We start from the raw sequence: 21412 nt of genomic DNA, 5'->3' as shown, positions 1-21412 counted from the left end.
TATATTGCCTGTGTAATTCTATCAGCGTGTTGTGCACAGATGAGTGGGCTTGAACAGTCTGTACACACCTGACATGAATACGGGAGACCGTATGAATAGCCCATGCGCGCAGGCATAACCTTCGAAGATGGCCATGTTGGAGGTCTGCAATCCGCCAGTCCGCTTCTGCATATGGCACAGCTAGCATAGCAATATATGAGCCCATCATTGTACTCGTACATGAGAATCCTAGTGGTGTACATCCGTTTGTCTGCGCTCTGGATATTGGTTGCGTGAGAGTGGAGGGGGTAACATTTAACCAGGGAGATGGCATGGTTCATGTGAATCAAGCGGCCTCTAAGCACAAGACTAGTGCAAGGAGTTGAGAATACCGGTAGGAAGGTCGTCGCCGACCTTCGACATCCAGAAGGGACCGGCTGGATCCTCTGTACGCGCATTTGACGTCAACATAACCATCTCAAGGACCGCGCCCGGACACACTCACCTCGGTCGTGGAATGCTCCCGTCCAGATCCCAGCCACCCCGGCTGCGCTGCAGACGTTGCCAAGCTGAATGCCCTCAGCGCTGCGGCCAAGAGTCAGCTTCCGACCGCCAAATCCTGAGCGACGGCCTCTCACCTCCACTGCATCCTCCCGTCGTAAGACGTCACCTGCAAATGCAACCTGTCAATCCTTTCGCACGAGAGACGAGCGCCGTCACTCACAAACTGCCACCTGATCGCCCCGTCGGCGAGCGTGCTGACCTTGCCGCGCACGCTCGCCACCCCGTGCGACTGCCCGGCGAAATAGAGCGTCGGGAACGCCGGGTCCTCCGCGTCCGCGATCGGCCCCGTGGGGTGCTCCGGCCCCGCACGCGAGGGGTCGACGGGGACCTCGCGCGTCTTGCTGAAGTACTCGTCCTTGGAGATGAGCGCGAGGTTGAGCTCGACCGGCCGGAGCGCCTCGTCGAACGGCTCGTCGAAGAAGGAGGGGTCGTGCGGGCCTGGCGGAAGCAGGCTGTACTGGTGGGCAAGCTAAGCGTGTGAGCACGTCGGGCGGTGCCACGAAGCGGGGAAGACTTACGTTGAACATGTAGAGGTCGCTGCGAGGGCCGGCCACATCAGGACGTTGCAGAGATCGAAGGGCGCGGAAGAAAGCACTTGCCGGTAGTCCATGAAGCACACGAACCGCCGCCACTTGCCCGTCACGCCCGCCCAGTCTCCCTCCGGGCACGAGTGCGCGCTGACGGCCGAGTACGCGCGGAGGGCCTCGACGCTGAAGAGCGGGCGCTTGTAGAAGCCGAGGCTCGCGAGCTGGATCTCGCGCAGCTTGAGGCCGACGACATTGACGATGTGCTCGACGTGCTCCCAGTCGGCGAGCACCGTGCGCCCGTCCGCGTCCCAGACGCGGTACGGCCCCCAGAGCGTGCGCGGCTGGTAGCGGCGCATGTCGTACACGAACGCGCGGGAGACGCGCCGGAGCGCGGCCATGCGCGCGCGCGCGTCCGCGTCGAACGAGGACTCGTGCGAGAGCGCGAGCGCGGCGCGCAGCCGGCACCGCAGCTGGAACGCGCGCTGCTCGCGCTCGGGCACGAAGCGCAGGTCGGTGCCGTCGACGACGCGCTCGCGCATGCGCACCGGGCGCTTGCCCCGGGCGTCGTCCTCCTCGTGCTCGGGGAACGAGCCCGGGTCGTCCGCGTCCTCGTCCTCGTCCAGCAGCGGGTGGCACGAGCGCGGGAGCGGGTCCTCTGGCGGCGGGGTCTCGGGCTCGGGCTCGAGCACGGTCCAGATCGGCGCGACGTCGAGGATGCGCGTCTTGCGGACGATGCGGTCCAGCCAGCGGAGGTTCTCGGACCGTGGGAGCCGATCGCCCTCGTCCCCTCCCGCGTCCGTCTGGCCCTCGGGAGGTGGTGTGGGGCTTGGAGGCGACACGATGGGCGTGTGCGCTGGGGTCTCGGTGTGCAGCGCGCTGCGTGGGGTGACCGCGGCGAGCCCTGGAGGGTGCTGGCCCTGCCGCGGGGCGGTACTGGGAAGGTTCTCAGTTGGCGCGGTCGCGGGGCTCGCGGTCTCGATGGCAGCGACGAAGGCCTCGTACACGAGCTGGAGCACCGCGGCATCCGTTGTGCCGGACGCCGCGATGAGCTCCGCCTGCGTGCGCCGCTGCAGCTCCGTCTTCCACGGGATGTGCGGGGCGCGGAGGTAAGGCCAGAGGAGGCGGAGACAGCTTCGGGGCTAAGGTCAGACGACCCAGAAGAGCACGCGGGCTCCGCGTCTGGTGGCAGGAGAGCACGCCGTTCCTTGGGTACTGGCGCGGCGCGGCGAAGGTCGTCGAATGGTCGTCCGAAGTAGAGCTCGCGCCAGAGATACTGGTCGTCCGCTTCGTACACGAGCCTGTGTGCGAGTCTGCTTGTACGCGCGAACGCCTGTGCACCATGTTGTCAAACGGTGGGCACGGGCGAGACAGAGAGCGGGACACGTACGGCGACGTTCCGTGGATCTCCGCACAACATAAGGATGCGCTCGATCACCTCGGTGGGGAGCATCCATATTGACGGCACAGCGCTGCTTTGGTAGTAGACGGTGTCCGCTGGACAGTTGGTGTCGTGCGCCATGGTGGTCGGAGAAGGAGGTGATTGAGAGCGGGGATGAGGTTCCGTTCTCTACTGACCAGCCAGACTTTTATATCCCCGCGGCCCGGTACGCCCGTGACGACGCGGAGCGGGGCAGAATAGGCAATGGGCTGATCTCCCGGTAGCAGACCCGAGGGGCAGCAAATGTCATGTGCTGCATTTGCATGCTTCTCCTACGTATACTGCATCGAATGGAAGCAGACAAATCATTCATTGTGCACCTCGTACAGAGCACTTGACTCTGGCCCCGGGACGTTGACTGGCGCCCGAGCACTTCACGGCAACGGCCGAGGCGATTTGTCGCATATAAGGCTCAACGCGCGGCGCATGCGGCTTCCTTCATACGAGTACAACACGTCTTCCTCCGTCCTCGCTGGTCTCTATTGTCGCTTTCGGCAGTCGGGGTCGCGACGGATGCTTTCCCCCTCAGGTAGGGCTCGCGCTCGAGGCGTTGAGGGGGTGGTTTGCCGTGTCAGAGCCAGGTGGCCACCGCAAGGGGCCCCCCTTATGCTGGAAAGTCAGCTCCTCATCCCAGAGCGAGTGGGAATGAGAGCCTAGACGGCGTAAGACATTTTCCTCTCGGATACGTTTAGGTCGTTTGTGGTATCTTGCATTGGCGAGTGTGGCGACGCATATGTATTGTAACTTTGCTACCAGTTTAATGCTATCATGACCCCTCGGACTACCATTATATCGGACGAAAGACCAGAAAACAGCACGAAAATGATTAGGAGCTATGTACACTCGCTGATGATATGTAATAATGTATGTAAGGTGATGTTCAACAGACCATCGGCGTTCCTCATCGAGGAACCGTATACGAAGGGTAGTATCCGCCATGCGAAGCGGGATCAAATGGCGCATTGCGTCTGGCTAGTGTCATCGCCGGCGCTGCCCCCGAAAGGACAGTATTTGCTACGGCGCGCTGGCCCTGTGGGGCTATTCCTGAGTAGTACGCTCCTTGGGGGTCGTAGGCTGAGGAGTGGATTGACCCGAAGTCGCTTGCCACGTCCCGTAGTACTGGCCGTTGAAATGCGCGTTCGGGTAGTAGCTGCTGGTTCCGGTCTGCGTTGAGCTCATGCCGTAGGACGCGTTGGGGTAATACCCCTGCGTCTGACTGGCACCGTAAGTCCCGTACCCTGCTCTGTTCTGCGCACTGGTGTATGATCCGGTGTACGCGGGATAGGGGGTATAAGGAGGGGCTGGCGCGATGGGTTTCGGTGCGATAGTGGTAGTCGTGGGTTTCGGTGCGGCCTTGGTAGCAGTGGTGGCACTGGCACGCACATGCACAGTAGTGTCATCCCGGAACGCGGATGTGCGACCTGCAGGAAGTGTCCCGTACCACCCTTCCGTTGCTTCCAAGGGTAGCGTGCGTTGAAGCTTGTGCAGGACGGAGGGGGTCGGTATGAGGGGTGCATGATCAGCATCTGCGTTTGATGCTCGGGGTCGGAGGGAAGCCAGTAATGCAAGAGACTCCGTGATGCCTTGCGCTATTTCCGCGGGGAGTCAGAAAACCAAGTCCGACGGACAGCGGAGCGACCACGTACCGACGTCCCACTCTTCCGATCCTACTTCGACTACGCTTGATCCACCTCCTTGTGACCGCAGGCGCTGCAGTTGTAGCTCCTCTAGTCGCCGCAAGGCCTTGTTGTTCCGCTGGAGCAACTCTTCGACGCCTTGCTCCATTTCCAAAGAGTGCAGAGCGGACTTGATCGCGTCGACTTCTTCGGATGGGAGTAGAGACTCGAACTCGGTCGGACATCGATACCTTCCGCCGAAGAATTGGGAGCGTTCGAGCTTGACCGGTCGTCTTCCATAACGACGTCTTCTGTGGATGTTTCACCGTTGACGACTGCGAGAGGAATGCTTCCGCTTGCCCTTGACGGCTGCCCGGAGTCTGCGCCTCATCTCCTGACCATAAATCACTTCGCCCATCGCCGCCCGGCCGACTTCCACCCCATCCTGGTCGAAGTATGGTGCGAAACTGGCGTAGGGTCCGTAGTCGAGGAACCGGCCACAGCTGACCTTCCGGGGCGGAGGCGGCTTGTGAGGGATGATCCCCGGCGCACGTTTGACGGCATAGTCGCCGAGGGTGCCCTTGCGGGCGAGCTGAGACCCGGAGGCGGACGGGAATATGGAGACAAGCTCCGCCTTCGCAGTGTACAGCGACTTGAGGTCCTTGCCGCTCTCGTCGGCGGCGGGCTGCGAGGAGCTCGCGGACGACCACCAGTCGCCGGTGGGGAGGTGCTGCACTAGGGCGTATTTGCGCGGGCGAACACCGGCATCAGGAGCTTGTGCACTGGTGGGAGATGTGGGGGCATCAGGGTTGGGGATCTCCACATCAGCGAGGATGCTTTCCACGTCGAGGGGAGCGGGGGCGTTCTGGCGGGAAGCTTGGTCGAGGAGGTTGAAGGCGAGGTTGCAGAAACGTAGTTGCTGAGAGGCGGTCTCCGATGGGCGGAAGCGAGGATGAGAGGAGATTGGGTAGAGATGCTTGACAGCAGCCTTAGGGGTGGGTGATAAGCCTCAATCCTACCGGCAGTGAGATACAAAGCAGGACGTACCCGAAGGACACTCATGGGATAGCGTGCGGACTCTTTGAGCATTGCGCGCAGGGAAAGCATCGAAGTTGTCGAGGATGAGGATGCTCCGGAATTGGCAACTTCCGCATGGTCGATAGGGAGAGGGAAGACGCGGTCAAGGAGGCCTTGAGTATCAACCCTATGGGTAGATGAGGGGAGGGGTAAGGGAAAGTAAGCGCTGTACGCACATTTCAAGGACTTGGAGGATATTGGCGGCATCGGCATCCTGGATGGGCACAGAGCCACTACTTGGGAGTTCGTTGAAGTTCTTCGCCTGGCCATTGTCATATTCCGGAGTCGCTTCGTCCCTGCCGTCGGGGCGAGGTTGCTTGGAGAGGGGGGCGTCGCCGTTCTCGGCGTTCGAGTTGCGCTTGCGCTTTTTGGACGCGCCCTTGCGAGGGGAAGGCGGCGGAGGATCTGGTGTTTGTCGGTGGCCTCTTGTGCGGTGGATGAGCGGGTAGCTCGCGCCATGTCGAGGGCGTATATGGTGGCGATTGGCGCCGCGGGGGGCGAGGAAGACGCGCGGGTGGCTGGGGAGGAGGTGCTGGTGCAGGAGAGCCAAACGCGTCTTCAAGACGCGTCCCGTGGCAGATTCAGTCGCGTCGGTGCTGCTGGGCGGGAGACAAGCGCTGCTGTCCTTGGGGCGCCCGCTAAGCCTCGCCCTTTCACTCTCCGAAAGCCTCGATCTTTTAGTTTTCTATCTCCGAAAGCCAACCTAGCAATTTGATAGACGCCGTGCTTATGTCACCCGTACGCTCCCGTCAATGTCGCGTCGCGGTGGCAGTCGCGACTCCGTTCTGCTCACTGTCGCCATGGCCTCTAAACTCGCCCTCCCCATCCCGCTCAGGCCCCTCCTTCGCGCGCAGCAGAGGTCTCTTCCCGCGAACGGGCATGGGGTCTTCATCCCCCAGATCCGCAAAATGGTGTTCGAGTACTGTGACACCTACACGTCCTCGGCCAACTTCCGCACCTACATCCACAATCACCTTGAAGGGATCGCGCGCAAGAATCCTCATGTTGAGTTTGTGGTGAAGCAGAGACCAAACAAGGAGCCGGTCGTGCGGGGCTTCTATAGTGCGTCACTCCTTTCACTATGTGGTCTATCGGGTGACCTTACCGCCCTCTGCCCCAGTCAACAACCGAGACAAGGTCATCTGTCTCAAGGGCCTTGAGGTTAACGGCATCGAGAAGAAGGTCGAGCTTCTCCTCGACTCCTCTGGCGCGAAAATCAAGCCTCTCAAGAGGAGGATAGTGGAGAGCCGAAACGAGGCGGCGAGAGGTATCTGGAGCGGATTACACGTAGAGGAACCATTCAGAATATGAGTGCGTACTCGGCTGGCTTTCCGTCTGTAGTTTTACCTCATGCTCTCTAATTCTTAATGGTGCGTTGCGTCAGAGGACCGACCTGACGTATCTTCAGGCTTCGCGAGGACTCATGCTGATGCGTCTGCCGCAGTTATCCAACAAACTCGCATGCTGGCTGTGCTAGACACTCGTGTGCCAGGCATGCACGATTAGGAAGGCCGGCAATGGCACGTTCCATTGGCCGTGCTGAAGAACGGGAACTCTGCCGACGTCGAGGACCGCCGGACCGCTCTGGTGGCCGGACCTTCCGACTGCACCGAAGCGCCTCCGGCCTCCCGTCCCTTCCCCCCGTCGCAGTTCCGGGACGGCAGGAATGCTGCCTGTGCTGGACACCGGGCGGCCGCCAGTTCCTCCGCGAGGCACCCCGGAGCTTCGTCGACCATCGCTCTCAAGCGGTAATTTCGGCGTGTCCACGTGCCTGGTGTGTGTCCGACTGATCCACGCCTTTAACACGATGCAGCGTCTTCGCCGGTGACTCGGACGCCCTCCCTATCTCTCCGTCATCCATCCTGCAGGCGCACGGCTAGTGCACGTGTGGCTGCTAAAGCGCGTATCCGCCATCCGGAACATTGGGGTCGCACCTTGCCTCTTGCCATATCCCCCCTGCCCGCGCTGGGTAAGTTTTCCGCTTTGCTCCCCACTTCCTCCACTCCACCATCCTCATCCCCCATTGCTGATCCGTCTCTGCCTCAGCGCTCGCTCTCCGCAGCCATGCAAAACCATAGCAGCTATTACGCTGTACCGAAGTGCGACGGTCGAATTTGGGCAGACTGGCAGCAGTCTGGACGCAGTGCCAACGTGAGTCTTTGTGTGGAGTCGCGCCCTGGATCGTCATGCCAAGCCCCTCTTCCAGTATTCGTGGGATGCTTCATCTGCAAACCCTCGCCGGGAGTCATCACCCCTGGTAAGTCTTTGTTTGCGGTTTACTGCAAGTTCACGTCACGAGCGTCCCGTGAGTAGCGCCGAAGTCCGTTGAAGGACACGACGCAATGTTCCGCCATGCCCATGGCTTATTCCTTGGTAAGCATCTTCCTTCGCTCTCCGGTTTTCTCCTCCTCAAGTTGTACCCCAGACACCACCAACACCCGAAGCTACCGACAGTGATGCTTCCTCATCGCAAATATCGATGGAGTCTATCCCAGAATATGATGATGACATGCCCGAAATCCCATTCGTCTCCGCCACCATCGCTGGCGAGGACGAATTCCATCCTTCCTTTTGGACCGGGCTCATCGGCATGCGTCCCAGCATATCCAAATCCTCCACCGCGTCTAGCATCGTGCCCCCACCATCCCCTCCTCGCTCGACACGCAAGCGCGCAGGCTCGGTGACGTCAATCGCGTCCTCGCGCACGCGCCCGGCCCCCGCCAAGTCGATCCTCTCTTCAAGCGAGTCGGCGAAGACGCGGCGGCGCAAGGCGCCGTCAGTCAAGTTTTTGGACGTGCCCACGATCCACTACGAAGAAGACGACTACCACGACGATTACGACCACGATCCCTGCGGCGGCGCGTCACACGAGCCGAGCTCGTCCGCGTGCCTGTCGCCCCCGCCCCCGAAGAAGGCCCGTGGGCTGAGCGGGTTCTTCAGCTTCAAGTGGCTCTTCGGGTCATCCTCCTCCTCCAGAACAACCTCCTCCCAACCCTCCTCCCCGCCATCGCGAAAGGCGAAGACGAAGAAGGGCGTCGTGCCGGGCCGGCCGGCGATCTCGGGTCCATACCCTCTGTGTGAGACGGTGACCGCCACCGCGCGCTCCGAGCGCGCGGGCGGCAGCAGCGCGGCAAGTCTGCGCTCGGTCAAGTCGAACACGAGCATTGGGTCCGTACGGTCGTGCGGCAACCGGTTGCCCACGCCGACCTACTGGCCCAGGTAGTAGCCGCGGCGAGCCCGCGGCTACTGCCGCGCCCGTCCCTTGTGAGTCCCGCGCTCGCGGCGTCCGCTCGCGACTCCGTGGAACTGTTGCTGACGACGGTTTCGGTCTGCACAGCTATGCTCTTCCGTTCCTCGCATGGTTTCCTCCGCACAGATTCTCCGCATCGCATCCCCTCATGGCTGCCCCCTCAACCCCCACCATTCAGGCCGCTCGCGACGCGACTGGCGTCAGCAGGCGGTCTCCTCATCCATCGCATTCCACCCCACCTACCCCCCATGATCTCCATCCCCGTCCCCCGCCCGCGGTCCGCGACCGCGGGTGCCATGCCCCCCGCGGCATGCGCTATGCACTATGATGACACTACTTGGCTCTTTTGTACGTGTGGGCGACGTCGTTGCGCACTGGCGTGCACTGTGTGCACGGCGACAGCGTCGGCTGCCGCGTCCGAGGTGTAGACTGTAGTCTCGTCGATTCCGCATATGCATGTCTGGTTGTTCTGGAGCCGAGGCGTCCGGAGTCGCGTGCAAACAGGGTGTTTTGAGGTCGTGCGCGCTTCGACGACATCGCATTTGAAGGTGTCGTAAGACGCCTGGCGTGCGTTCTGCGGCAGTGCCCAAGCAGTGCTTCAACTTTTCTCAACAACTGCCCAGCGAGTGCCACACGCAAAAGCGACCCACAGACAGCGGTGTGCGCAGAAGATTGGCGGCGTCCTGACTACAGAGCCGAGTGCGCTAACAACCCGTGAGCTAGCTCACATACTTATACTTGGTAGACTGGACTGATGAGAACTGTCAAAAAACCAGGCTGCGCTGTTGGCGGCGTTCTGATTCTCACTGAACTCATTGAATTCCTGAAAGTGAGTCCCATCTTCGTGACAGGTCGGGTTGCGTGCCTCGGCGATTCCGCGCCCTTTAAGACCCCTCCAAGTCTCACCGTCGGCGCGATCGCTTCTGCCAGCATTACTACTCACAGGCTCTTGCGCCGTCCTCACTCGATCTCTCGAGGACCCATGGCTTTACGGGTCTTGTGGTATACTTCGGTTTTGACGTTCGCTGTCTTCCGTACCTCCGCTGAGCTGGTCAATGTCACGATAGACGACCTCTCTGATGTGTTCACGTATACCCCATCCAACGCTTGGACGACTGGAGACGCCTCATGCACCACTTGCGCCCCAGGCCTACAAGCGTCAGAGCTCATGTCCAACACTTGGCACCAGACGAATCTGACCGTCAACACTGGCACGGATCCACCTTCAGAAGTCAAGGCGGCTGTCAGCTTCGCAGGTCAGCTGTGTGCATACGTATATACACGCACTGCACATTTTATTGACGTAATGCACAATCTAGGCACTTCATTATACGTGTTCGGGGTATCCACAAGCGATGCAGCCACACGGCTACGGTTCACGCTCAACGGCACGGATCTCGCGTCCATTTTCTTGACCCTCGCCCAACCCGGCCTACTACCTACAAGTACAACGAGCTCCTCTGTATGCTCGAAGGCTTGCCTGCGGGCACGCATACCCTCGAGATCATCAACGGGGACCCCAAACAGCTGCTCACCGGAGACGATGGCAACCGAAACAATTCTTTCCTCATCCTTGACTATCTAGTTTACACGTGGGTCCCATCCGCCTTAACCTGAGAGGCTTATCCGAATTTCTGACGTCCCGTGGTCCGCAGGCGCGACACGGACATCGACTCTCCGCTACCCGCCTCCCAAACTGGCCAATCGTCAACGACAGGTTCGACAACGCCTTCATCGGCCGCGACCGCGAACCACACCTCTTCAGCCTCGTCACTCGCTGCGAGCACCGAGCATGTCCTACCGATCCTCATTGTCGGATGTCTCGCCTGGATCGCCGACGCTAACTTCTAGCTATGAGGCTGCTGGAACTGGAACTCGATACGTTCAACTTGATACCTGTATGGCGGGCAATCTGAGCAATGATAGAACCAGACCTGTCGAGATACACTCCTCCCCCCTGCGGCGCAGTGGATACTTGGTGACAATTGCCACGCGAGCCGCGTAGTTGTTGGGCCGATGAAGCAGTGGGATAGGCAAAAGACTTGTACTTGTACAGGAAGAAATCATACGCATCATACACACATCAACTAGCTGGACGACCCCTTGGAACGCTTTCGACCAGCGATCCGTGCACTGCGCCTCGATCTGACTGTGGCCTCTTCGTGCGAACGCTTCGACCTCTTAGACGGCCTCGCCTCCGGCTCGTCGCCCTCCCGTGGGTGGGTGCGCTCCTTCGCCGGCGGCGGAGCCGGCGCCTCCCTGTCGATGGCCCTATCCCGACTAGGCCAGTCCTTCACCAAAAACTCTTCGAATTTGGCCCGCACTTCCGCATGGGTCTTGAGGCCCTCGGCCATGTCCTTCATATCCTTGCGGGATTGCTCTTCGCGCTCGTCGTGTTTGTTGTCGGCTGAGGTAGCGTGAACGTCGGCAGCAGTGGACGTGATCGTAGGCTCAGATCCAGCCTCGACCAGGATCCCCGCTCTCCGTAGGTTCTTCTGGGGCGCGGCGTTCTGCGTCGTCTCAGCGGCTTTCTGCGGCGGCGCGGGTTGGTGTTCCCACTCGTGGACGAGGAGGCGGGCTTTGAACCTTTGGAGCAGCCAGCGGAGCAGTTCGTTGAGGGGGTGACCAGGGAGTTTAGTCTTGTCGTTCCCGAGGGAGTGGAATTCAAGCTCAGTGCCCCCGAGCCTCAAAATGCCTTTTTCGATGCACTTTTCGCGGTACTCGCTGCAAGTGCAGCCGCCCACGGAATCCCGGACGGACTGGTCGAAATACTGGTCGATGAACGTCCTGATGCGCTCCACATCCCAGTTGTGGGACAAGAAGATGGCGCCCTCGAAGATGAGGACGTGCGTGAAAGACTCGAGCTCGTCGTCGATACCGATGAGCCTCGTCGCGTCTTTCTGCCAAAGGATGGACATGAACGGCCACGTTCCCTGCTAAAGGTTAGCCGCACAGCCCGTCTGAACCGATAAGTGAGCACGCACAGTCCTCAGCGGCTGCCGGGGCGCGGTGGCCTCGGTGCTCTTCGCCATTTCCCAGTCTGTCAAGATACCGTACCATATGATCGCTGACGTTCCATCCTCATAGTGTTCGAATCGTGGCAGGAGAAGGATATTCCCAGCGCTGACGTCGCGGTGAAGCAGCTTCCCCTTGTCGACCGCATCCTCGTGCGCTGTTGTTTCATCAGCTTCGTCCTCGCAAGCGACGCAAAGGAACCAGCACTCACCTACGATCGCATGGTAGATCGCACGCACCAGGTCGAGTCCGGTCGGAAATGCCTTCAACGGAAGGCATACCTCATCGACCACCATGCGTACGTGCTGGAGGTGCCGTATACCGGTGGGGCCATCGATTTTCTCGGCTTTGTTGGTTGAGCCAGAAGGTGGGTTGTCGGCGGAGGCCGTTGTGCCGGCAGAAGGGACATTGACAACATGGGGCGAATGCATGTCGAGAGGCTTGCCATCCGAAGCGCAAGGGGTAGAGTCTGACGAGGAAGGTGTTGCATCCCGTGCAGCAGGCTTGGTGACACATGCAAAGGCGGAAAGGTAGGTGACTTGCCCGGAGTAGACCTCTGCAGCGATCAGCGTGGGCACGCGCCGTACCTTCTCGTCGTTGAGTTTCTTGAGCATGACATACTCGGGGTCGACGTCGACGTAGTGCGGGTGCCATGCGTCCTTGACGAAGACGAAACGCTGCGTGTGCCACTCCAGCGCGATCCACCCCCGCGTTCCTCGTCCGATCGGTCCATCGTCCGCGCAGAACATGGCCCGACCAACGAGGTAATACTTGTTGTCGATCACTAGCACGTACCGCACGTTACTCTGCTTGAGAGAGAGCGCAAACCGCTGCCGGATATAGTTGAAGGTGCTACGCTTGAGGTGCCTTGGCCACGCGTCCCCGGCTGTTCCCTCCATCGTCACCAGCGGGTCGGGGTGGCTGCCGGTGGAGGTGAAGGGGGCACAGGTACTTCGCTCGTTGTTGCGGAACTCGGCAGGCAGTCCAGAGGTGACGTGATCCTCGGTGTTGTACTCGTCGACGTCGAAATCGGCTTCGACCTGAGCGAGTTGATCCATACGGGCCCAACCGCAGGAGTTGGGTGAGAGGCGCTGAGCCGTCGGGTCGAATCCCGCTGCCTCGGCGCCGACTGTCAGGATACCAGCCTTCTTGAGGACGGACATGTTGTCGGGGGCGGCCTTGTCGTCTTGCATGCGAGCAAGGCTGACCAGGACTTCAAGCAGGATCTTCGTCTTGGCCTTCGATGTAGCGTAGTCGGTCGCCTCGCTGACGATGACACCGGACCGGTCCCAGCGCAGAAGACGGAACTTGGAGCGGTTGACGAAGAGCATGTACAGCGCGGTACGATGTTGGACGTCGAATACGCAGCTGGCGTACGCGTAGAGTTGGCGACGTGCCGCCCGCCGTTTATCCGCGTTGGGCTCGATATCCTTGTCGTCGCTGAATGGATCCAGGCCGTTGCCGCCTCGCTTGAACTCGACGGTGTAGTGTTGATACTCCCAGTTTGGACAGTCCGGAAGGAGGAACTGCTTGTCGTCTTGGTGGAAGAATCCTCCGTCGACTTTGGACTTGGAAGGGTCGTTCTTGTCTGCCTTGCATTCGGAGAGCCGGAAGGTGTGATCGGGACAGAGGTGGTAGGCCTCGTCCAACTCAGCCTTGAACGGACATGTGAGCGACTGAAAGAATCGTAGAAGCGTACAGGAAGAAACGTGTGAGGCGTACCCAGATGCTGCTGACATCAGTCTCCATGATCTTTCCGGTCTCCTTCCCGTTCTTGACTTTCAGCGCAACTCGGAGCCTCTTTGAGATATCGGAAACGTCGGACTCGGGGAAGATCTTGGCGAGTTCCTGAGACGTAGGAGGAACGAGAAGCTTTTGGTCATAGAAGAACCTCAACGGCACTCCCTTAGTGCACTTGGTGGCGTGGTCCAGCATGATTTCGAGACGGCGTTCACGAGCGCGAGATGGGTCGTCGAGGGCAGTGGCGCGGGGGTTGGGGGGATTATCGCTGTAATCTGCTGGGTGATCCGCTGGGTGAGGGTAGAAGCGATGTTTTCGCCGAGTCCGGTGTTCCTCCCACTGGAGTTGTGCGTCGTTGTGTTGCGGAGGGGCGAGGGCTGTCCGGGTTTTGGGGCACTTGTGCCGGGCTGAAGGGTGTTCGAAGCCATGAGTGGCGCGACCTCGGTCGCAAAATGAGGGGGACTCACATATTTGTCGCCCGCCGACTGGGGATTTATGCGATACCCACGGGTGGTTGGAACACGGTGAGGTATGTGGTGTGCCTGCGACCACCAAGGGCACGGCCGTCGAGTCAGTGGGAGGACAATGGGCGACGGAGGAAATCGATGGAACTAACCGAGATTGGAACACAATGGTGCAAAGGCGGCCTTTGTCTGAGGCGTGTGGTGGTCGAGGACAAGAAGTAATAAAGGACGAAGGCGCCCATACGCGTTACTTGTTCGGTTTCCTTTTGCGGTGCACCGCGTGCCTTGGGCGCTTGGTGGCCCACACACCCAGTTGAATGTCCGAAAATCGATTACACAAACCCATGAAGGATGGTTTGGCGCGAGAGAGCTGGATCCGGAGACGATGAGTGTCTGGGCTGGGCTGAAGGCCTGACGGGTGCAGCTCGCAGCCTCTCGCAGCGCGTCGCAATGCGAATAAGCGCCCTATATTTCTCTCACGCTCTTCGAGCCCGACTATGTTTTCGAAATCGACTGCGCAGCAAGTCACTCTCTTGCTTCATGTGTAACTCGGCTGTGAGTACGTCTCTAGAAACTGCCTGCGGCCATAAGGCGCCGGCTCTACGACCCTCTCGGCTGCATCCGTGTCTTGACCATCGTTCGCAGAGTCCGGCGAATCCCAAGCCGCGGTGCGGACAGTGCGGAGAGATCGTCACGCATGAAGCATGAAGCAAGCTCCGCGAGTGCTCCGCGGCGGCGGTAAGGCGTTGTGAACTGGACGCAGCGCACCTCGCGTCCAGAAGCGTTGCCTCGTGGGCCGTGGGGCGTCCCCGACAGCCTGCAGGCAGCGAATGCGTGGACGGTCGCGGTCACGCGTACTGAACTCAAAGTGTACAGCGCGTCATACTTAAAGCCAGCGCCTCGCCGCGAGCTCGTCGTGTCCCTCTCCCAGCAGCGTCGACCATGGCAGGCACCCAGCCGGAGGCCCTGAAGCTCAAGAACGAGGGCAACGAGCTCTTCACCAACAACGACTTCAGTGCCGCCTACCACACGTACTCGGCCGCCATCAAGCTCGATCCGGACAGCGCGGTTCTGTACTGCAACCGCGCCGCGTGTGCGTACAACCTGAGCAGGTGCGTACGAGCTACGCCTCCGAGGCGCTGATCCGCGTTCTGACGTCGTCTGTTCACTGCCAGGTACCTCGATGCGTGCACCGATGCTAGAAAGGTTGGTGTCGTACTCACATGTCCTTCCGCGAGCTGTTCGCGGTCATGCCATCGGCCACTCATACGACCATTATCGCGCAGGCGACTGAGTTGGACCCCACATATGCCAAGGCATGGGGGCGTTTGGCAGCGTCCGAACTGGCTGACTTCTCTCGCCGCGCCAGTGCTCTTACTGTGAGACAACTTCTCCTCATACTGCAGAGCATGGACAGATACACGGAGGCGATTAACTGCTGGAAACGCGCAATCGCCGCCCTTCCGGACGAGAACCTAACGCCTGCACAAGCCAAGCAACGCGAAGGGTACGAGTCCGATCTTGCCGCGGTCGAGGCGAAATTCGAGCACATGAAGGCGAACCCGAAGATGCCCGAAGGCATGCTGGCGTACCCAAACGATAGCCAAGACCTCCGGCCGTGGCAGCGTGCGAGCCGGATAGTGGCTGAACTCGAACGAAAAAGATTCTGGAGGACCTGTGTAAGCGCGTCGCACACCGGTCACCGGGTTCCAGTGCTCACCGTCGTCCCGCATACAAGGTATGGATACTGTCTTATGCGAATTCCGTGCGTATTCGTCTTGTGTCCCCAAAAGCACTTCGACCTAAACTCTGCGACAGGAATGGGAGAGGGCACTCACCCAGCTTAACGCCGCTCATGCCGTCCCAGGACCTCGAGGAGAGGAGGGATGGTTTGCATACCGGGGGGTAAGCATTACAGTATCGACAACCTATGGCGACTTATGCGTGGGTTCGCAGGTTCTTGAGGGTTTTACAAATGCCCTCATAGCCGATGAACGGATTTTCCGCATGTCAGACGCCAACATATTCCTTGAGCAGCTTCAGCGCCAAAGTACGCCTCCTGCGACGGGTACGCCGAGCCGACGCTGACACCTCGATGGATAGTGGCTTGGGAGGCCCACGACGCGAAGGCGTGGACAGCGGTCGGCGCCCAGAAAGTGATCGAAGAGATTCCGGGAAGACTCGAGAATGAAGGATGGTCCTCGGTCCGGCCAGCTCTTGCTGTCACTGTGAGGTGAGTACGTCGCCTTGTATATTGCGTTGTACCGTCCTAAACTTCCGTAGGTCATGGATCTTGCGTGCATTCCTGAAGGACGGTTTGGAAGGCAATCCGGCGGGAAGCCTCGACGTCTACACTTCTGCACTCGAGGTCCTCAAGTGGGCAGCGGAGAAGTACAAAGATGTACCCTCGGAGGAACGAGGCACTGTGCTCCAGCCGACTTTCATCCGCGGGGTGAAGGCTATGAGGCTGAACCAGTACATGAAGGCGAGTCTTCAAACGTCCACGCGAGCTCGTCGTGGCGATGTGTTGCTCATCGCTGGTCATAGCTTTTCAATAAGACCCACACTATCACGACGCACTCAGTACCTCTAGAAGGGATGATCGCCGGCGCTGATGAGCTCATAGAAGAGCTCAAGGACGTTTCTATGGATGCTGATGATGCAGTAGCCAGGGGCGAAAATCTGGGGTTCTGGTACGCATTCCACAGATATCCGAACGCCATGGCACATGGGTAAGTACCATCCACCGGTGCCAAGACAGCTCCTTGGTATAACGTTATATATTCCAGCATACGAGGATATGTTTTCAACAAACAAGCCCTGAAGCTTCGAGAGGAGGCTGGTGGGTTGACACCGGAGGCCTACGATCTCTTTTTCAACTCGGCAGATGAATACATACAATCCGCCATGCTGTATCCTCTGGACGACTCGCACCACGTCTGTGAGTAAATGGTCCGTGACCACTGGTGATATCGATCATTGTCCTCACCTGCATGCGTCTAGGGTTCTTCCATTGCGCGCTCGAAGGGCAATATAACGCCGAGGCGCCCGCCTGGGTCCTCCTCAGGACCCTGGACGAGATCAGTCAGGACTATCCGATCGCGGGGGCGCTTTGGGAGCATTCCGCCGACTGGCCTCAGATGAAGCCCGCCTTGGACCGCGATATGGACATGCGCGAGGATCTGCAGAGTTCAATCGACGCGGGGGACATCGATCGGGACCTTCCCATAAAGCTGAAGGCAATGTCAACGAGCGAGCTTGTTATGATTATGTGATTGTATGCTACTGTGACGCCCTTTCCTCCTCCAACGTTGTATATCAATTCAATACCAAAATAGTGCCGATGACCCGTTTGTTCTATAGTACAACTGCGTACCGAACTTAGCTCGCGGTTCATCCACGGCGCCGGTGACACGAGGTGACCCCTCTGAGCCGGTATTCTGAAGCTGTGTCTTCCCCCGCAACTGAAGCACAGTAGTAGTAAGTAGTCCAATCCAAGGGAATAATACGATCACTCATATTGGTATGCTCGAGAGGTATAAAAAGGACCGTCCGAGGCATCCACCGCACCCACGTCAACGACCTCCCCACCGCGACGCCTACGCCGCCGGCCGCGCGAACCCGGTCCCGTACTTGCCCATCCGGAACGCCTCGGTACTGCTCGTCCGCGGCGACTTCGCCGCCGCCGCGTCATAGTCCGGCCCGACGTCCTTGCTGAGCGGCGTCGCGAGCCCGACGACGACGAAGATGAGCACCGCGGCGTACTCCATCATGACGGACATGACGAGGTAGAACCCCCACTCGCCGAGCCGGCGCCGAACCTGCCGAGGCCGGCGTCGCTCGCCGGCACGAGCTCCTCGTTGCCCGCGGCGTCGAAGCGGATGCGCGAGGGCGCGTACGCGGAGAGCACGGCGTAGAGCGTGCGCACGAACAGGAAGGGGAGCGCGGCGGCGACGCCCGCGAGGAGCTGCCGGCGGTAGCGGAGGATGCGCGCGCGGTGGGCGAAGCAGTAGGCGGTGAGGAGGACGACGCCGGCGTAGACGACGACGTAGAGGATGGTGCCGACGTGGCGGAGGTTCGTGCCGGAGGAGAGGTCGGAGGCGGAGGAGGGGTTCCCGGCGGAGGTGCCGCCGACGATGGCGAGGATGAGGGCGACGGTGCCGAGGACGCCGAGGAGGCGGAGGCCGCGGAAGACGAGCGGCTCTTGTTCGAGTGAGTACTGGGTGCTGTGGGGGGACACGGGTGAGTGGAGGGGATGGAGCGCGAGGGAGAGCAAGACGTACACGGTTCCAAGGAAGCCTAGACTTGCGACGAGGAGGGGGGAGAGACCAGCGGCCTCCATGATACCGTAGATGGTTTTCTCGGTGATGTTTGACGGATTTTGTTCAGAGAGAACATGTGTGATGCCTCCGATGATACGGGCTGGACGAAGACAATATCAGCTGGCAGATCCCTCAGAGCTCTGGGCAGCGGACAACTCACCGATGGAGAGAATGATGAGCATGAGCCATCCGGCTTTCTTGCTGAAGCCATGCTTGAGGGTGAGCGCGAAGCCGATGAGGAGGATGGGGACATAAATGACGATCTCTACGATAGCAATGATGCCCCGGGCGTCGAATGTCATGTTTTGAAGGGAGGGAGAAGGAGCTGGATGAGGTGGGAAGCCAAGTCCAACGCTGCTATATAGCTAACGACACACACATTAGCCGTTTTCTCGCCACCGCGTTGGCGATTTCCCGTTAGTTCATGATCCATGCACTGAAAGCACCGCACGAGAGTGCGAACGCACCCGTGAGCGACACTATCTCCGCGCAGCACGCGAGGCCGCCACCTTCCGGTGCGAGCGGTGGGTGCCATCCCGGGGCGTGCAACACAGCCGTTGACCGCGGATGGCGCATGTCGCGGAGGACGAGCGAAAGCACCCGGAGAACAGCCGCCCATGGGTGCGGTTTGGGCGCCTCGGTGATTTGAGCGCCGGCCGATGAGCCTGCGGGGCACAGCCCGCGCAGCGACTATTCTTAACTCCTCGACCAGGCTGTGCCAACCAACGACGATTGCTCGGGGCTGCGAGTGACTTCGGATCCGGAGCACAGCTCGCTCATACTACCGTACCACTATGGGCGCGTCGTAACTTGGGTTTGTCGAGTGCCCCCGTCGGATGCACTGCTCCTGTCCTAAACATCAACTCACTGTCAATACACAGCGATGCAAAAAAACAACTACAAAGGACAAAAACAGTTAGGGCTGCCCCAACGACCGCCCTCGCTCTACCCCATGGGCTCTATCTTCACAGAACGCTCAGAGTTCAAGGTCCCCGATTCGATCGCGCTCTTCAATTCTTTGCGCATCGTCATCGCCTCGTTAAAGCTGGACTTCATCTGCGGCCAGTCAGGGGAGTTCTCCCAGATCTTCTCCGAGAGCGGGATGCTCGCATGGATCAGGTCCAATGTGCTGACCAGGACCTTGATCGGGGCTTCGGCGTTGTGTTGCGCTTCGAACGCGCAGTGGAGGAACCCTGGACGCGCGCGGGTGAGCCAGAGATCGCAGTTCCTAGCGATGGACACTGCGCTGCTCACAGACGTGCTGCGGATCGTCCTCGGGGTAGATCAAGGCCGATTTCTTATACTCTTCTGATGCTTCGGCGAAGAGTCCTGCAGCTTCACCCGTCAACTCGTTGGCTTCTTCTCTGATTTTCAGGGCTTGACGATTGAAGGCATATCCTCGGAGGCTCAAAGAGAATGATTGAGGTCCAGGACCTGTCGTCACACGGACGGATGGTGCTTACGAGTGTGCCAGCGCCTTCGGATATCTGTAATACGCGTACCAGAAACCCAAGGGTTCGCCCCGGGCTGCTGCCTCTTCGGGGCCCTCAGAACCCTCCTTCAGTTCTTCTATGATCTCATCTGCGCCAGAAACGATCTCATTTATAGGTACTGTGTGCTTTGTGACAGTATTGGTCTTGTGGACGAGCTACAGGTGCCAACTGGCAATGAGGAACCATAACAACATCAAGCCCGTACGTACGAGTGACTCAACCCTCACCTTCATGTACTGGTTCAACCTCATTGCCTTCAATCCGCGGATGAAAGTCGGCTGGAGGACAGTTCCCCGTTCAGCCAATGGAACGTCTTTGTACTTCTCTATACCCCATCGAAGCACCTCCAGTGCTGAGGTGTAGATGTCAAGGCTGGCCGCTGGATTGTCTTGCAGAGCGTCCGCGAGGAAGGCGCGGAAGATCCATCCTCTGCGGAGTAGTAAGAACGGCACAACGCACGATGCACGGCGAGGTGTTCACCTCACGGTCACCGACAGAGCGGGCCGGACTGAGGACCATCCCTCCTTCTCGAGTCGTTTTGGAACATCTTCCATCACTTTCTGGGCACCGACTTCAGTCCACGCCTTCGCAGTCTGAGCCTCCCAAGCCACTTTTTGGGGCAGCAATCAGCAGAACGTACGAGCGCAGTTTCGTGCACATACCTTGGTGGTTGAACGTCTCGAGGAATTTGGGGTCTGATATACGGAATATACGATCGTCGGCCATAAGGGCATTGGTGAAACCCTCGAGAACCTATGTGCAAACGTATCAGTATTCAGCACAGAGAGCGAACTCTGTCATGCTTGCCCCGCGATATGCGAACCACCCATCCTGACCATGAGGTCCCTTGACGAGATGAGCAGCTTTGAGCTGGGTGAGCGCTCTCTCCCACATCTATCAGATATATTAGACGAGAGGGCGCGGCGTAACTCAAGTAGAACGCGTACGGCATCTGCGAAAGCAAGAGCCATGCCTCAATCACGGGATGGTTGTCAGCACGAAAGCCAGTGATTGTGGCGAATGCGCTCACAGAACTCTTCCAGTCCGTTCTTGTTCGAGTCGCGCGACCATACGGTTCGCTCGCTGCCATGGGAGTTCCACGTTGTTCGGCGCCGTCCGTACGCCTCCGGGCATTTTTGGGTTTGCTTTCATGCCCGCGACTTTCGCCTCGACCGCGGCGAGGTCCGTCTCGTACCCCTTTCGCTGCTTGGTCTGGGCTGGGGTGAGGTTCTCGCTCGGAAGGGCCGCGATTGCGCGTTTCCAGCATTTGATCGCTTCCGAGTATCTCTCGAGGCTCTAGTGCACACCGGGCGTTATCCATCCATGAGATTATTGGGGCGATGAGAGACTGGCTTACCAATTCCGCGGCCGCCAGACGTCCCCACGCTTTGGCATAGGAGGGGTCCAGCTCGGTCGCCTGAGGATGCTCGTATGAGTGCCAGAGACGGCCGTGATCGGAAGTAGTCAGAAGCGAACCTTTTTGGCATCGGTGCACGCATCAAGTACCTGGGTAGCGCACATGCCCGTCAAGACTGCGTCTCGGATCCGTCTGAGCTCGCGATGGCAGCTACGCACCTGTTCAAGCCGTACGCACACGCAGCGCGGTTGCAGAACAGGACCGCGTCTTCGGATCGAGCTTGATGGCGGCCGAGTACTTTTTGTACGCGGCGCTGAAGTCGTTTTTGACGAAGAGCTCGTTGCCCTCGTTCTTGAGCTTGAGAGCCTCCGCGTCTGCCATGATGGGCGCTGGAGAGGGGAGAGGACAGGCTAGCGCCGGACTGCACCGTATATGCCGCGGTGCCTCGGCGTCCGTCCTGATTCGTTGGCTGGGTCACGAGCTGCGGATTACGGAACTTGCAACCTTGCCTCGCACCGTCCACGCCACGTCTTGCGATTTGCCGGACGGCACCCCTGCAAAGTTCAAACT

General features: G+C 59.6%; 8 protein-coding genes across 8 annotated transcripts; 4 read left to right on the top strand and 4 right to left on the bottom strand.

Moving 5' to 3' along the window:
• Nucleotides 1-348: 348 nt before the first annotated feature.
• Nucleotides 349-2520, bottom strand: BXZ73DRAFT_48780 (uncharacterized protein; the record flags this gene model as incomplete). Its single annotated transcript, XM_048020121.1, has 8 exons — nucleotides 349-425; nucleotides 485-564; nucleotides 618-649; nucleotides 704-1012; nucleotides 1139-1849; nucleotides 1961-2201; nucleotides 2237-2400; nucleotides 2458-2520. The coding sequence occupies 8 exons, from the start codon at nucleotides 2518-2520 to the stop codon at nucleotides 349-351; spliced, it is 1677 nt and encodes a 558-aa protein (XP_047876688.1).
• Nucleotides 2521-3546: 1026 nt separating this feature from the next.
• Nucleotides 3547-6082, bottom strand: BXZ73DRAFT_90764 (uncharacterized protein; the record flags this gene model as incomplete). The annotated part of the gene is made up of 6 exons (XM_048025746.1): nucleotides 3547-4097; nucleotides 4155-4417; nucleotides 4451-5112; nucleotides 5172-5328; nucleotides 5378-5606; nucleotides 5995-6082. 6 exons carry the CDS (start codon nucleotides 6080-6082, stop codon nucleotides 3547-3549), a joined length of 1950 nt encoding a protein of 649 aa, XP_047876687.1.
• Nucleotides 6083-6109: 27 nt separating this feature from the next.
• BXZ73DRAFT_102646 (thioredoxin-like protein) lies at nucleotides 6110-6707 on the top strand (the record flags this gene model as incomplete). The annotated part of the gene is made up of 3 exons (XM_048015311.1): nucleotides 6110-6263; nucleotides 6322-6468; nucleotides 6646-6707. 3 exons carry the CDS (start codon nucleotides 6110-6112, stop codon nucleotides 6705-6707), a joined length of 363 nt encoding a protein of 120 aa, XP_047876686.1.
• A 558-nt stretch (nucleotides 6708-7265) lies between these two features.
• On the top strand, nucleotides 7266-8424 carry BXZ73DRAFT_90762 (uncharacterized protein; the record flags this gene model as incomplete). Its single annotated transcript, XM_048025745.1, has 3 exons — nucleotides 7266-7406; nucleotides 7515-7574; nucleotides 7627-8424. 3 exons carry the CDS (start codon nucleotides 7266-7268, stop codon nucleotides 8422-8424), a joined length of 999 nt encoding a protein of 332 aa, XP_047876685.1.
• Nucleotides 8425-9433: 1009 nt separating this feature from the next.
• BXZ73DRAFT_102644 (uncharacterized protein) lies at nucleotides 9434-10302 on the top strand (the record flags this gene model as incomplete). Its single annotated transcript, XM_048015310.1, has 4 exons — nucleotides 9434-9707; nucleotides 9771-9793; nucleotides 9898-10043; nucleotides 10107-10302. 4 exons carry the CDS (start codon nucleotides 9434-9436, stop codon nucleotides 10300-10302), a joined length of 639 nt encoding a protein of 212 aa, XP_047876684.1.
• Nucleotides 10303-10538: 236 nt separating this feature from the next.
• On the bottom strand, nucleotides 10539-13634 carry BXZ73DRAFT_102643 (uncharacterized protein; the record flags this gene model as incomplete). Its single annotated transcript, XM_048015309.1, has 5 exons — nucleotides 10539-11384; nucleotides 11436-11623; nucleotides 11678-13121; nucleotides 13189-13484; nucleotides 13547-13634. The coding sequence occupies 5 exons, from the start codon at nucleotides 13632-13634 to the stop codon at nucleotides 10539-10541; spliced, it is 2862 nt and encodes a 953-aa protein (XP_047876683.1).
• Nucleotides 13635-14612: 978 nt separating this feature from the next.
• Nucleotides 14613-16945, top strand: BXZ73DRAFT_48783 (uncharacterized protein; the record flags this gene model as incomplete). Its single annotated transcript, XM_048020122.1, has 11 exons — nucleotides 14613-14782; nucleotides 14846-14876; nucleotides 14957-15006; nucleotides 15055-15376; nucleotides 15489-15575; nucleotides 15627-15720; nucleotides 15774-15903; nucleotides 15954-16186; nucleotides 16255-16402; nucleotides 16460-16611; nucleotides 16674-16945. The coding sequence occupies 11 exons, from the start codon at nucleotides 14613-14615 to the stop codon at nucleotides 16943-16945; spliced, it is 1689 nt and encodes a 562-aa protein (XP_047876682.1).
• Nucleotides 16946-17181: 236 nt separating this feature from the next.
• BXZ73DRAFT_90761 (uncharacterized protein) lies at nucleotides 17182-18294 on the bottom strand (the record flags this gene model as incomplete). Its single annotated transcript, XM_048025744.1, has 5 exons — nucleotides 17182-17320; nucleotides 17346-17491; nucleotides 17521-17896; nucleotides 17954-18092; nucleotides 18153-18294. 5 exons carry the CDS (start codon nucleotides 18292-18294, stop codon nucleotides 17182-17184), a joined length of 942 nt encoding a protein of 313 aa, XP_047876681.1.
• Nucleotides 18295-21412: the final 3118 nt, after the last annotated feature.

Source organism: Epithele typhae, assembly GCF_022376455.1.
Source record: "Epithele typhae strain CBS 203.58 chromosome Unknown BXZ73scaffold_33, whole genome shotgun sequence".
NCBI classification, from domain to species: domain Eukaryota; kingdom Fungi; phylum Basidiomycota; class Agaricomycetes; order Polyporales; family Epitheliaceae; genus Epithele; species Epithele typhae.
Note: the sequence above shows the minus strand (reverse complement) of the source record. Positions and strands in the feature narration are given on the sequence as shown.